The 14,148-nt window shown below is 43.0% G+C and overlaps 1 protein-coding gene across 1 annotated transcript; it reads right to left on the bottom strand.

Moving 5' to 3' along the window:
* Positions 1-509: 509 nt before the first annotated feature.
* xkrx (XK related X-linked) lies at positions 510-11,051 on the bottom strand. Its single transcript, XM_068326172.1, has 3 exons — positions 9,575-11,051; positions 2,553-2,812; positions 510-2,156 (listed from the first exon to the last, which is right to left on the bottom strand). The coding sequence occupies exons 1-3, from the start codon at positions 9,925-9,927 to the stop codon at positions 1,405-1,407; spliced, it is 1,365 nt and encodes a 454-aa protein (XP_068182273.1). The 5' UTR covers positions 9,928-11,051; the 3' UTR covers positions 510-1,404.
* Between the last annotated feature and the right edge of the window lie 3,097 nt (positions 11,052-14,148).

Raw genomic sequence — 14,148 nt, forward strand, 5'->3', positions numbered from 1 at the left:
GTAACAACAACGTGCTTCTGGATTGGTCGCATCCAACCATTTAAATCTGGTGGGTCGGGTTTTAAAAAAAAAAAAAGTATTTATTTATTGGTTCCAAACCAAAAGCCATGCTCATTAACTCTCTAAATAAGTCTCCCATGCGTCAAGACATTTTATTTCGTGGATCAAAATTCAGTATTCACCAAAAAATTAGACATTATTGAATTCATGATGGGGCACGCCAGATTAACATTATCTACACTGTATATGTAAGGAAGGTGATATTAAAACATTCAACTTCTCTGTATCTGTAAGTATTGTGTGGGTAAAACTATTATCAGATAAAGAAATCTTTATAATGGTGTGATATCGGTCTTCTACACTCACCAGTGTTCCACTTCTGTTCAATAACTGTTACAGGAAATAATTTCAACATGGGAGAAATTTTTACATTGTTGGAAGTTTTGGTCACAGCGGAGACAAAAACGTGCGACGAACTGATGTTTTATTTTTTAGAACTGAGACAAGAATGAGTTTAGACTTATTTTATTTAGCTTTCAAGTAGAACAGTAGTAGTCAAGGCAGTGAAAGAAAATGTAGAACCTTAATAAAAATAAAACAAACAAACAAGCAAAGTGAATGCACCCCGGTGACGGTGAAGCCAATTCATTGTCAGTACAGTAAATGCATCAATGTTAAAAGACATAACTCTTGTTTTATTTCAAGGCCACCACATCGGATAACACACAACAGAAGGTATTGTTTACATCAGGTTTACTGCGTATGAGGAAGGTAAGTTCATCCTCTGACCTTTTCTTGCCTTCCTGCTCTTTTTTTTATTTATTTTTTAGCTCATTTTAGTGCAAACCATGTGCAAAGGGAGCGTTCACGGCGTGAAAAACCCTGAAGGGAAGTAGACAGTGGATGTTCCTGGGTACTTTGGACACACTTGGCGTGTTTCCCACACACCTGGCCCAGTCCAGTGCATGAGCCACTGCTGCCTTCTCAACACTGCCTTTGTGCATCGGTGCATATCTCTAAAGCTACATTCGTAGGTATGCCAAGGCTTTGCGGTGTGTATGCAATCATCTCTGATAACGACGCTTGGAGTTGACCTTAGTCTCATTCAGAACCATGAATGAATAAACTTTGAGTACGCTCAAGACAAAATGACATAATCTTTTTTTTTTTTTCCTCTAACACATCACAATTCTAACTCAAATGCTCGGGTCTGCAGCTGGTAGCATCATATGGGATGCATTTCTACAGCAGACAACTTAAATTTCTATGCATTTTATTCTGCAAAAAAAGCCCCCATCAGGCTGCTTCCACAATGTTGTCAACTATAGTTGTCTCCTGCTCTCCAGATCAGATTTTCAGGATGGATGTTTTTTGAGTTTTCGTGGGTTCAAGCAGCTCCAACGATTAGTCCTGCCCCAACAGCAGAGTGGCAGTGGTTGAGTACGAAGGTACCTGGGGCTCTTGTTCGTCTCTCGTGTCTCTATGGCAACAGACGCAGTGCAAGCAGTCGTGGACGTTGTGTTTGAACAGGCGTCTTGTAGGGTGACAGAACTCATAGAATAGCAGCATGAAGAGCACCGACAGGCTGTAGCAGATCAGCAGCTGGACGGCCAGCAGGGGCGAACACACGTACTCGTAGAAGTCTGATTTGTAGAGGTACCAGAGCGTGATGAGGACGCTGTTCTCCAGGAAGCGTCCGCAGTAGTATATGGCAAGGCGGTCCCAGCGCTGCTTCCTCTCTATGAGCTCGTCGCTGTTGAGGTCCAGCTGCACAGCCGACCAGCAGAACATGTTGATGAAGGCGTAGAGCAGTGTGAACATGCTCAGCACCATGACGGTGCCCAGCTTAGAGAAGTTTTTCTCCACGTCTTTAACCAGCGTGCCTTTTCTAGCCCAGAATTCAACCCAAGGGAGGAAGAAGAAGAATAGCAGGCTGCCCATGCCGACGAGGATCATCCAGTGCGTGAGAGCCGTGCTGAAGAGGACCAGAGCGGTGATCCGAGTAGCGATCTCCAACCCTCTCCACACAATCATGCAAAGGTAGGCCACAGGGCGCAAGCGTATCTTGTAGTCATCGTATATAATCTGGATGGCCAGCGTGCTGCAGACGAGAGCCCCGTATGTGATGGAGATGAGAGTGATGGCCATTAAAGTCACTGTGGAAACAGATAGTGTTTTACTTTATAAATAACAGCATCACATTGTGGCTTCATTTAAAAATTCCATTAATTGTCCAAAGGAAAACGTAACAGAAAAGCAAAAAAAAAAAAAACCCCACCCCATTACCTCGATGTTGGGTAACTATTATGAAAAGGCACATCTTGGAGGATGTGTGTCTATGGTTTTAATAAAAAATACGGAGCAATTTTTTGAGTGAAAAATAAATATTAACATTTTTTAAATTCCCAAAACGCACTATGAAAACGCCCTAATTGCATGGGAAAAAGGTTTGTATAATGTACAGAACTTTTTTTTTAATGATTACAGATGTACAGTACTTCATTACATCAGGATGCACCCTGGTGCATTTCTAACTCCTCGATTATCCTTACGTCTTGCGGGAAGAAAATATTTCTCCTGGATGGTGGCGTAGAGCTGCAGTGTCAGCTGAGGTGCAGAACCCAGAAAAGCCTGGATGACTGCGGTGCGCTTGAAGGCGCTCCTGTGAGTGTTCAGGAGGCGCTCTGATTGGCCGATTTCCCACTCCAAAGGAATCTGGTCTCCCTTCTTCAGGGTAATCTTCCTGGAAATGGTAATATAAGGGTCCTCCCTCTTTCCTGCCCTGAAATAGATCACCAGAGCCTGAATACACCTGCGGAGATAACAGAAATGACAATGGCGTGTTATATTTCTCCACCAGCAGGTGGCAGTATAGTAACGTTGATGCTATTTTGAAAGGACAGTATTCAGAATGTCTTTTTTAATATTTGATCATTACAGTCTGAAATTGTAAGAGTATCTAAAATACACAAATCATAGTATAAAATGTACTGTAATATAAAAAGTTTTTTTCCCCCAAGGACTTTAATATTAGATGTTTCATTGCTTGTCATGGACACAACATTGATCTCTGGAATGTCATCTCATATATCCATCATGAAAAGACCTTTGTTATCACAGCTATTCAAACAAACGAACCATGTTGAGAATCCAGCAGAGGGCAGCCAGCGGACAGAAAACACACTGGTGAAGCCTGAAGGTAGGAGCAGAATGTATGTGGGTGTGGCACTCTTAAAGTTTGCAAGGTAAATGCTCCTTCTGTTCAGTCTCAGGGTGGAAATCAACACCTCTTATAACGAGGAAAACATGTTTTTCACTCCAAGAAGTTTCCGTGAAAGAAGTGCAGACCTTCAACTTTCAAGAACCTGTCTGAACGCGAAACAAATACTGGAGATTTATGTAGAAATTTTTATTTTCAGGCTGTTCTTTGGTGTTCCTTGTGACACAAACGTTAATAAAACCCTTTTCACAGCCACAGCGTTGAAGCTGAAACTAGCCGAACTCACCTTAACTGGAAATACAAGGTTTGCAAATGACATTAACCAATTATGAGAGCATTACAACCACAATAACACTTGTTAAACAACATGAAACCGACAAAGTTACACAACTGTGCTCGACAGCTAACTCAGTACTCTGAGGATTTCTACTGCAGCGATGAATTTCACATCACTGTGCTGGAATGTTATCTTTTGGTCCAGAGTCTCAAATGCTGGACATCAGACAACAAGCAGACATGAATCTAGTTCTCTGTTAGGTATTTTCAAACGCTGTTGCGTCAGCTACAACTGGCACAGAAACTGCACATGAGGCACAGCGCCAAGCTTCTGCAAACGTCCCTGAACTGGGTTTGACCCCAGCATTTGAGCGCTGCAGTGGAAAACCTCGTTGTTATCTGGACGTGCACCGTTATCTCTGAACCAGCACCGAAAGCCGATAGAGACGAGAAGATGAGGGTCATTTGGGTTTTGGTGTTGGACGTCTGCGACAGAGCGACAGCAAAAGGCCCCAAAACGTGATTTACAGGCATCCTCTCTATGGAAACCTGGCAGGGCAGTGGACAGAAAGCACAGCAGAGGAGAGGAGAGGCCGACTGAGCCGAGGCCAGCCTGCACTTAGGATTCTGTAAAGCAATCGAGGCAGACTGAATTTCACGTGGGGGGGGGGGCATTACTGATGAATACATTAGTCAAGAAAATCAATACCCAGGCTTCCAGAACAGGGCCTTGCAGATTTATAAAAGGAAGCGCAGGCTAGTGTTCCGTAATGGTCGCACAAATATGCAGATGTTTGTTTCATCAGCAGTGTGGTGTGACTTATAACTCATGAAAAAATACAGGAACTACCCTGACAAAGTCAAGATTATCATCCAGCAACCAAAATGACCTATAAATCCTGTCCTGCAGGGAATCAGAGCATTCAGGAAATTCTTTCTGTAGTCGTTTAGCAAGATCTGGTCACTGGGGATTACACCATGAGAAACAACAGGGTGTGGAAAGGGTCAAAGAGACACGGAAAACAAGAAGTTGTACAAGCTGAGACTAGTCAAAGCTGACGGAGTATTCTGTGCCTAATTTGGGGGGGGGGGGGCATCCCTAAATAGACAGGTCAAAACAAGTACCAGCTAGCCTGGGAAAACCTCTTCTTAGAGCTCTTTTAACTGTATATGGGTGCTGACACCATCTGCTGAACTCAAAATAATTCTTTGCAGTTATCAGAGCTGACATTACACTCAAATCTAGCAGCCATGTTCTGCTCCACTGCGTACAAGATCAACAATTACGTCATCCCTCGGACACACAGGAAACCTCCCTTTATATCCAATTTAGTTACATGCTGTAAGTATATGTAAAGCTTCAGATAAAGCAGGAGAATAGATGGCTACTTCATATTTCTGTTGTAACCCCTAGAATTTATTTTCCCATATCACTTCTGCATTAAAAAAATATTTACTTGAAGCGTGTTGGAGATGCAGCCTCATGATCTGTATCTGATATTACGAGTGTAGGCTCTAAAATGAGAGTGTGTAGTCAACAGATAAACTGTTTTCACTCTCAGGGTGGTCACTTTTTTTTTTCTTCAGCAGGATAATCCTGGATAGTTTATAGCTATGCTATCGGTGTTGCATGGCTCTGTGGAGGGATGTGTCTACTTTGGCGAATGACCTGAAAAATTAATGAAATTCCCATTAGCCTCAGCTGTACTTAGCGCTTAGTGATGTTGTTAGCATGCTAATATGCTGTAGTAATGGATGGCGATTGTGGTAAACAACACTTGGCTTTTTCATTTGGAGCATATTAGCATTTTGCACAGCATCTTCCAAAAAGGAAGCAAAGGAAACGCTAGTGATCGTCATGGTGACAATGTTGTGACACCAATAGATGAGAGCAGTGTTAACGATGACACCTCCCTCCAGCCATGACAGCTACATCAACTGAACTGGGGATGAAAACAGTAGCCAAACTAAATACAGTCCATCCCAGGATAACTCCAACTCACCAACAACGTCACCTCCTAAGAGATGTTTGCAGAAGTTAAGGATGTGGACGAAAACCACAACAACCTCACAGCAGAACCAATTGACTTTAATAGACTAACTGCTACCAGGTAAGCTAATAGAACTACAAGATCATTTGGCTACACAAATGACAGATGAGCCAGTAACAACAGGGGCACACCCAGCCTGAGAAGAACAATAGTGATTATATAGAATCCTCCCAAGGGAGCAACACCTGCAGGCTGGAAGCCAATAACCCGACCTGTCAACAATATGGAACGGCCTCCCAGGAACCCCAGAATGTAAGACGAAGAAATTCAAGAATTTGAATCGATGAGAAGATCATCGAAAACAACACCAGGGGGTAAAGACTGCAGCTACTCATCAACAGAGCAATTACACAAGACAAGAGTAGGCAGGCCAACCACATCCATGGATAGGATCAGGGATCACATTAAAGTACACTGGACATAAAGACAGAACAAGACAACACTCCAGGACAATGTGATGTCATTCAGAAAAGACAAAAAACAAATCTGTTACGTGGTGTTGAAGAGATGGAATGATGATCAGGACATAAGGAGTGGAGCTACTAGATACCATACAGGGTCTTATAGTATACGGGTATCCCACAGAGCAAAGGGAAACACACTCAGAGGCATAACCAACGGGCTGGGATGGCTTATGGGAACATCTGTGCCAAATATGGATTAGAAGTACAAAACACCAGAGAGAAGTGTCGACAACAACGACACCGCAACACAACTAAGGTTAGAGACCCTCGGAAGTTCAGGTTCAGCTGCTGACTAACCCGCCACACACACATAGAGGGAGCAGAGGAGGGCATGAGTGATAGATGTCATGTAGCATGAAGACGTAGCATGAAAAACATCAAGACGCACCAGAGCTGCACGACTCCACAACACCCAGACCTCTGGCAGACGACCCGGGTTGGAGGAAGACCCATACCACACATTCCAAAACATGGGTGTGTGTGTGTGTGTGTGTGTGAGAGAGAGAGAGAGAATTTTAAAGAAACAACATACAACCGACACTTTTTAAAAAAAAAAAAAATTCTGAGCAATATATTCTTTTAAAACGTGAGCAGAATATTTACCAGCGCAGCATCGGCAGTCAGTGACGTCTCCTGCAGGACGAGACATGATGACGGTGGCATCATTTCTTAATTTACCTCATGTCAACTTTTCAATTTCTGTCCAGACACGTTCAGCTGACATAAACAACACATCCGCACACACAAAAATGCTGACAAGAAGTCTGTCCCTCATCTCGAGATCTGCACGTTAAACCACCAAACCTTTGTCATCACATAATTCCACGTTCCTCTCAGCCAAAGTGTGACTCAAATAATGCATTCTGAACACTTCTAAGCGACAGATTGCGTTCTTACAGGGGAAGCTACATAGATAGAAATAGTCTCTGGAGCTGCAGGTGGTCTTCTGCTGTGGCATTTGTTCATAGATAATTATAGACATGAGTGTGACCTTGGTCCAGTCAGCCATGGAACACGAAAATGTGCACGGAGCCCTGCTGCACGTTACTTCCTCCATTCCTACATCGACATCACGTGATCCTGAATGGCGAAACACTGATTACACAATTAATGAGAACAAATACCAAATGTTGACGCTTTCCTATCTTCTGAATAGCATGATTGGGCTGCAATGTTTCTTTAGTCGCTGTCAATATTTTTATCTATACATGAGTTTTTCATCCTATTTTAAAAAAAATCTTAAATCTACAAACAGTTGTGAAGCGACTAAGCAAGTTTTTTCTCTTCATTATAGCGATACTTCCTCTGGCAAAGAACACTTCCTGTTGCACTTTACCTTCACTGAGGTAAAGAAACGCTATATTGTCTTGTCTTGTAAAAGGACCACACCCTTCTAATTATCACTCATAAAGCTGAGGTAGCTTCTGGGCTGAGGTAGCAACAGCACCTAACCGTCGTTTAGCTACCTCAAATTTGCAAATCTGATTTTTCAAACATTTAAATACACCAAGACATAACACGAGTAGAAAACTGGTTAACTTGACTGAAGAAAACTCAAAGTCTCTGCCAACGTTTTCCTGCATGAGTCATAGTTCATCAAACAGGTCTCTCCTGTGAAAGGTGTTGACAACCAAGAGCAAACTGACAGTGTTTGAACAGAAAACTCTTGTCAACAAGGAAAATAAAATGGCAAGCATACATTTTTATAAAACCCTGAAGCATCTGTAGACATCTTCTACAATTGTGCCACACAGCTTCCACTTTGCTTTGATTGCCAACGATAAAAAAATCAACCTGTGTCCACCCCGTTTCTGACCTCTCTGCTGAGTCAGCACAGCCTGACCGACTGCTGGACTAACCCTAACCCTGGCACAGAGGGCTCTGGATGTCACTATGCTGAAATGTGGTTATTCCACTGTGGAGTGTGTGTGATAGATGTGTTACTTGAGCTGGAGCCAGTTCTGTGGACACACCCGACTGACTGGTGTTAGAATCCTTGTTGGGGTTCCCAGATGATGTGACAACACCCTTAAGAAGACTTTTGATTAATGTATTTGTATTTACTGGCCTCTTCAACATTTATTTGACTGGGCAGCCCATAATGTTCTTGATGCTCTCCTCTTGTTCAAGCTGCAAAGGCTTTCCATCTGGAGTGTGAATACAAAGTCTAGTCATCTCTTCTGTTTGCAGAGGTGCTGCTTCAACCACAGATGAAATGCCACAAAAATCTGCCGTATGAAACGAACACAGTTTACAGAAAGTAGCTGATATAGAGAAATATAGAGAAATCCTCAAAAATATATTAACAATAGCGATTATTTACTCAAAATAATGCTTCAAACATTATTTAAAAGCCTATAGGGATGTCTTCAAATGTCAGCAATTTTCATTTAGCAAGATATTAGCTTTGTATTCATCTCACCGACTTTTCGATTGCTTGTTTCAACATCCTACATTGTTCAAATCATTCAGATGCCTTAGGAGCAATATGTGGAGATAAAAATGACGACCAGGAATTATGTTTTGTTGATTTAACATCCCACTGCCAAACATGACATATTCAGTTTATCTTTTAGGTCAAGGTGACGCCTCACATCGTCCAATCTGACAAACTGGACTAGCAAATGTTTGGTGTTCGAGTGATCTTGAAGCAGGGGAAAGGTGTTGCAAGCTATGTCTTACTTTTAAAATTTGGCCCTCAGGCTTTCTTCAAGATCAACAACCATAACTGCCATGAAAGAGATGCATATGGTGCCAAAGCACGTCACAGTTTCTTTGTCTATTTACAGAGAATTTCTCTACACCCAAGTAAAATTACCAGTTTCCCGTGATGATGTCATTAGTGAGTTTCAATGTTCTCCGTCTACCACTGTCTGACTAAAGAAATACCTTCAGGCGTAAGAACAACAGTCAACACAAAATGTCTTATTCTGCTGGCCCACAAATTTAAATTGAGTACACTGTATTTGCATGAAAACCAGCTCTTGCAGTTTAGAAGTCAGAATATCAAAAATCCACAAAATGAGAACTAAAAGGACACGCCTTTCCTCATTCTTGGTCTCCATGTCGAGTTTATAAAATCAAGAACACTATCAATAGTCACCACTTTATCAGAAAGTTGATACACATGTGCAATTTCTGTGAGATAAACAGTTTCCCTTTGCACAAAGAGTCTTCTCCCAAAATAGTTGAATATTTTGAATATTTTAATATTAAAGGGGGAAAATATTCCCGCTTTATGGGGAAACATAAACGAGGAATATTTTCCCCCTTTAAAAATTACATATTTGTGTAATTTTAAAAAGTTACACAAATATGCACAGGCACCACACAAATAAATTCCATGTTTATAAAAATACTTCATCCTGGACAAATCAACAAATAATACAGAGCAATAGTTTTACTTGTGGCCCAGGATTAATGCTGTGTTGCAGAAAAACAAGAAAAACACGCAGTACCGACACACTTCCTGGATGCGTTCGTGTTTGCACCTCATGACCCCCCACCCCACCCACACACACACCCACACACACACACACACACACACACACACACACCCCTACCTGATGACCGGGCCGAGTAGCAGCAGGTGCAGGAAGAGGATCAGCGGCCGGTCCCGACCCAGGTCTCTGTGGATGAACATCAGCGTCAGCTGGATGAGCAGAGCCGGCACCACCGTGAAGGTGATGGTGAAGCCCATCCAGGTCACGTCGTCCGTTTTGCGGTAGAGGCTGCAGAGGACGGCGGCGGTCACAAGCTCTGCGAGGTACAGCACGGTGGCCAGGACCACGCTGAGGGGAGGACGGACATGGCTCTTCTTGACCACCAGCATGACTCCATTGTCCACCACCGAGGGGCACTCCAGGTCCGCGTTGGAGATGTCCCTCTCCCGCTCCTCCACGGTCACTTCGCACATTGTGTTGAGTTTGTGCGTCAGGTAGAACAGCGAGCAGCCAGACCGCTTCCACCAAAACAGTCGAGTTGCACTAAAAAAAACAAAAAACCTTTTTTTGGGAACTCCGTCTCTTGCGTCGTCTCTCCCAACTTTCCACCAAAATGATCATTGCTGGTTTCACATGATAACTTTAAAATAAAAATAAAAAAAATAAATAAAATCGAACAAGAACACTTCGCTCAGACGCAACGGTTCTGCTTTGATGTCTGCGCGCCGACAACCGCTTCAACTCCGCGTAAAATCGGTGCGAAGGATCGGGAAAGTGGAGTCCTTCGATTGGACGGCTCGTCTACAACCTTTATCGGCCGACCTGAGTGACCGACTCAACGCGCCGGCGTTTTCTTCCAATCTGCGGGAGTGCGCGGAAAAGCTGCGGCGCGTCCGGCTCCTCGTTCAGCCACAATCTCTACAGTTTGCAAGTGGCGTCTCCAGCCGGCTGATGTGCCGTCATCGTAAAGCTGCAGGTCGGCTGCAAACACCGGAAGTGACGACATGTTGACCTTCAAAGTAAAGACACGTGAAAAATACAAGTCCCTACAATATACCATACAAGAACAACTTTATTTTGGTGGGATCATCCTGTTTCTGGTTCCTGTTTAGCGCTTGACGTCATTTCCTGTTATGTTTGGCCGCAGCAATTGACTCCTCTGTTGTAGTGTACAGTAATCACCGTCAACATCTAGTGTGGTTTTAGGTTGTGTAGGAAGCTACTAATTATTACATCCTGTTTCAGAGAGGTGATGCATTGCGATTGTCAGTGTTCGTTCGTCCGTTCCTTCGTTTGTCCACCAAATATCATCGCCACCATTGTAGATGGATGAAACAAAAGGCACATTACTCAGGCGGCGGAGGGGATGAAAGTGAGATGATGACCTTGACCTTGAGAGAAGTAGGGTCACGGTCAAATTTAAACTTTTGTACACTCAGGAACCGGATAGGATAGAAAAAAGGGAGAAGGCCAATGTGAGTAAGACCATAGATCAAAGTAGTTCTTTGATCTACCTATAGACTAGCTTTGCTCCATGGTCTTACTCACACTGGCCTTCTCCATATGCTCTAGTTTATGCACTAGTTGGATCATGGGTCTTCTGTAAAATAGGTCAGGGTAAAATTTTGAATTCAGGGGTGTCGGCTCACCTCCAAGCCACTGCCGGGGCGCCCTTGTGCAAGGTGCCCCCCCCCCCCCCCCCAAGATGCTCATTGGGGCGTGATCCCCCATGCGCGACCTGTCACTCTGCCTCCCCCAATACTGTTTGCTGTGATTGCATGCCTACAGGCCCCTAGTGTGTTGTGTTCAGGGGCCTGTGCATAACAATGTATGTCCATATATGCATGTAACTAAAGAGTGTAATGCAAGAGCCTAAAAGATAATTTCCCCATAGGGTATCATTAAAGTTGTCTTTTTTCTTTCTTTATATTATTATTATTATTATTATTATTATTATTAATACTGTATTATTGGTTTTTATTTGTGTGAGAGACTCATGACACAGTGGTCCTCAGTGCTCTTCCTCTCTGACGTCTTTCTCTCCTAAATCTCCATCCATCCCCCAAGCAATTACATTTTACTGACTCAACTTCTGGGTTCACAGTGGCGCAGTGGGTAGCACTGTCGCCTCAAAACACGGCAGTTCTGGGTTCGAGTCCCGCTCTTTGCGGAGTTTGCATGCTCTCCACGTGTCTGCGTGGGTTCTCTCTGGGTTCTCCGGCTTCCTCCCTTCTCCAAAAGCATGTGCTTCAGGTTGATTGGCCGGTCCAAAATTGCCCGTAGGAGTGAGTGTGTGTGTGTGTGTGTGTTTGTCTGTCTTTGTGTGTGGCTCGTTGCACTGGCGTCGTGCCCGGATTGTACCCTGTTTCACGCCCTATGCCAGCTGAGATAGGCTCCAGCTCCCCGTGACCCACTACGGCGGATACAGCGTCAGAAAATGGATGGATAGATAGATGACTCGACTTCTTCCCCAGAGTCTACTTCCGTCCTTCTTTTCTCTCCCTCTCTCTTTAGTCGTCATGCATTCATCCATGAGACCTGATTCAGAATGTGTTAGAATAGAATATCATTCATCCTGGTTATTCTAGTCCTAAAATGGATGATAGGTGTGTTTTGGATTTGAAATCAACACATCAGAAAAATATCAATCAATCAACTTTTATTCATGTAGCACTTAATCATATCTGAAGACATTTCAAAGTGCTTTACTGATAGAAAGCCAACAATGCCATCCAGAGCAAGAATAAGCGACAGTGGTGGGGGCAAACTCCCTCATTGAGGAATAAACTCCTGGCAGGACCCAGGCTCTGGAGAGTGGTCATCCGCCTTGACCTGTTGGTTGGGAAATAGAAATACATTGGGGAAAGAGATAGGTCAAGTAAAAGAGACAGAGAGAGTGGCAGATAGGCCAGTTTGAGTTTCATGTCCATAGTGCGCTGTCGCTGAAATGGGGGTGGGATTTCTAGGCCTTTGGGTGTCCTGTCTTCCATCCGCGTTCTCCACCTGTGGAACAGAGGCACAAAGACAGTGACAGTATCGTGCAGACAGAGAGTGTGATTTGACAGTAGTAGTAATAAATTCTAGGAGTAGTAATAAATTCTAAGAGCATAGAAAGATAAAGAAAGCAAAGGAGAAGTGACAGAAGCTTCAGAGTATCTCCCTTTAACGAGAGAGACAGAGAAAAAATACCCTTAGCAACCTAAGCCTATAGCAGTGTATCTAGTGGGGTGAGTGTTATTTCTAATTGTAGGCTCTATCAAAAAGGAGGGTTTTTAGTTTACTAGTTTAGTTTACAAAAAATAGGCAAAATTATGCAATTAACATGAACTTTAGACTAAAAAACCTTAAGAAGCACAACATTAAAAAAAAAGGAAAAAAAGAAGCACAACATTGGACAAGTAACAGACCTACATCAATTGGCCCAAATAGGGAGCCTCCTTTCGACATTGATTACAGCAATAATCCTGCTCATTTCCTGGGACAATTGCTGCTCCTGACTCTGGTCAACGTTGACACTGTAGCACTATACAATACTTACTCAAACACACAGGAATTCAAAGGGGATTTAGCTCCTCATCTCATTGCTGGCCAATCAGAATGGTGATATTGCTTCTATCCAGGACCTGTCAATGAAGTTCTATCAGCACAGCACTAACACAAGGACGATCAAGGTCGAAGGTCATCATGCCTCAGATGACTTCTTACTGTTTTGTTACAGACAGGCCTGTGATAGGTGCCAATAGTTTCTGCTATAGTAGTGGTGGAAAGCCAAAACCTGTTTCTTAATAATGAAGATATGGGTGGAACGGTGGTACAGTAGGTAGAGCTGTTGCCTCAGATAGAAGGTTCTGGGTTCAAGTCCTTTTTCTGTGGAGTTTGTATGTTCTCCTTGTGTCCGTAAGTGTGAGTGTGTGCATGAGTGGTTGTCTTTTGTGTGGCTACGCAGTGCACCGTCCTCGGAGTGTCCCCCACCTCTCGCCCGTAAATCAGCTAGGATGGGCTCCAGAAAACCAACAAATCAGAAGGAGTGGATAAGAAGATGAAGGAACGAATAATGAAGATATGTCAATCCAGATTTGGGTCATTACACATGGTCAACCAGGTTGTGTGTTTTTTTGTCATTGTTCCTCTGGCTACACATTTATGAAGTGGACACACTATTGTGGCATGGTGGGAATTAATCGCCCTGGGTTTCTGTCTCCTGGACTCCTGCATGCCAGGCCCACAATGTAGATCAGGCTGACCTAGTCATGGTATTCCATAATCTTTTACCCTTATAGCTATGTGTTATTTAAACAAGGGAGTGGTCATGTGATATAAGTTTGATAAAAGCATTGTGGCTACTACTTTACTGTAGAAACTCTGTTGGCTGATGTCAGTCAAATGAGACAAAATCAAAGAATGACGGGTGCTTTTAATCCTGTCGGGCTTATATAAGGTAGTATCATATATGGTAGCTATAATTTGTGAATTTAAATGTATGTTAACTAAGATAAATACGTCAAAATAGAATAGTCAAATGTTAAGTGCAGATGAGGGTTCAGTACAGTAAAATAGCAGGGTATCAATCATAATTTTGCATTATAAGAGATTAAACTGTGCTAACAGGTTAAGTTGCTCTAAGAAGGAATTATAAATCCCAGAAATATTTAATGATATTACGATCGTAAATCACTGTAGCCAAAACAACCATA

The sequence above is a fragment of the Antennarius striatus genome, chromosome 10, assembly GCF_040054535.1.
Source record: "Antennarius striatus isolate MH-2024 chromosome 10, ASM4005453v1, whole genome shotgun sequence".
Lineage (NCBI taxonomy): Eukaryota > Metazoa > Chordata > Actinopteri > Lophiiformes > Antennariidae > Antennarius > Antennarius striatus.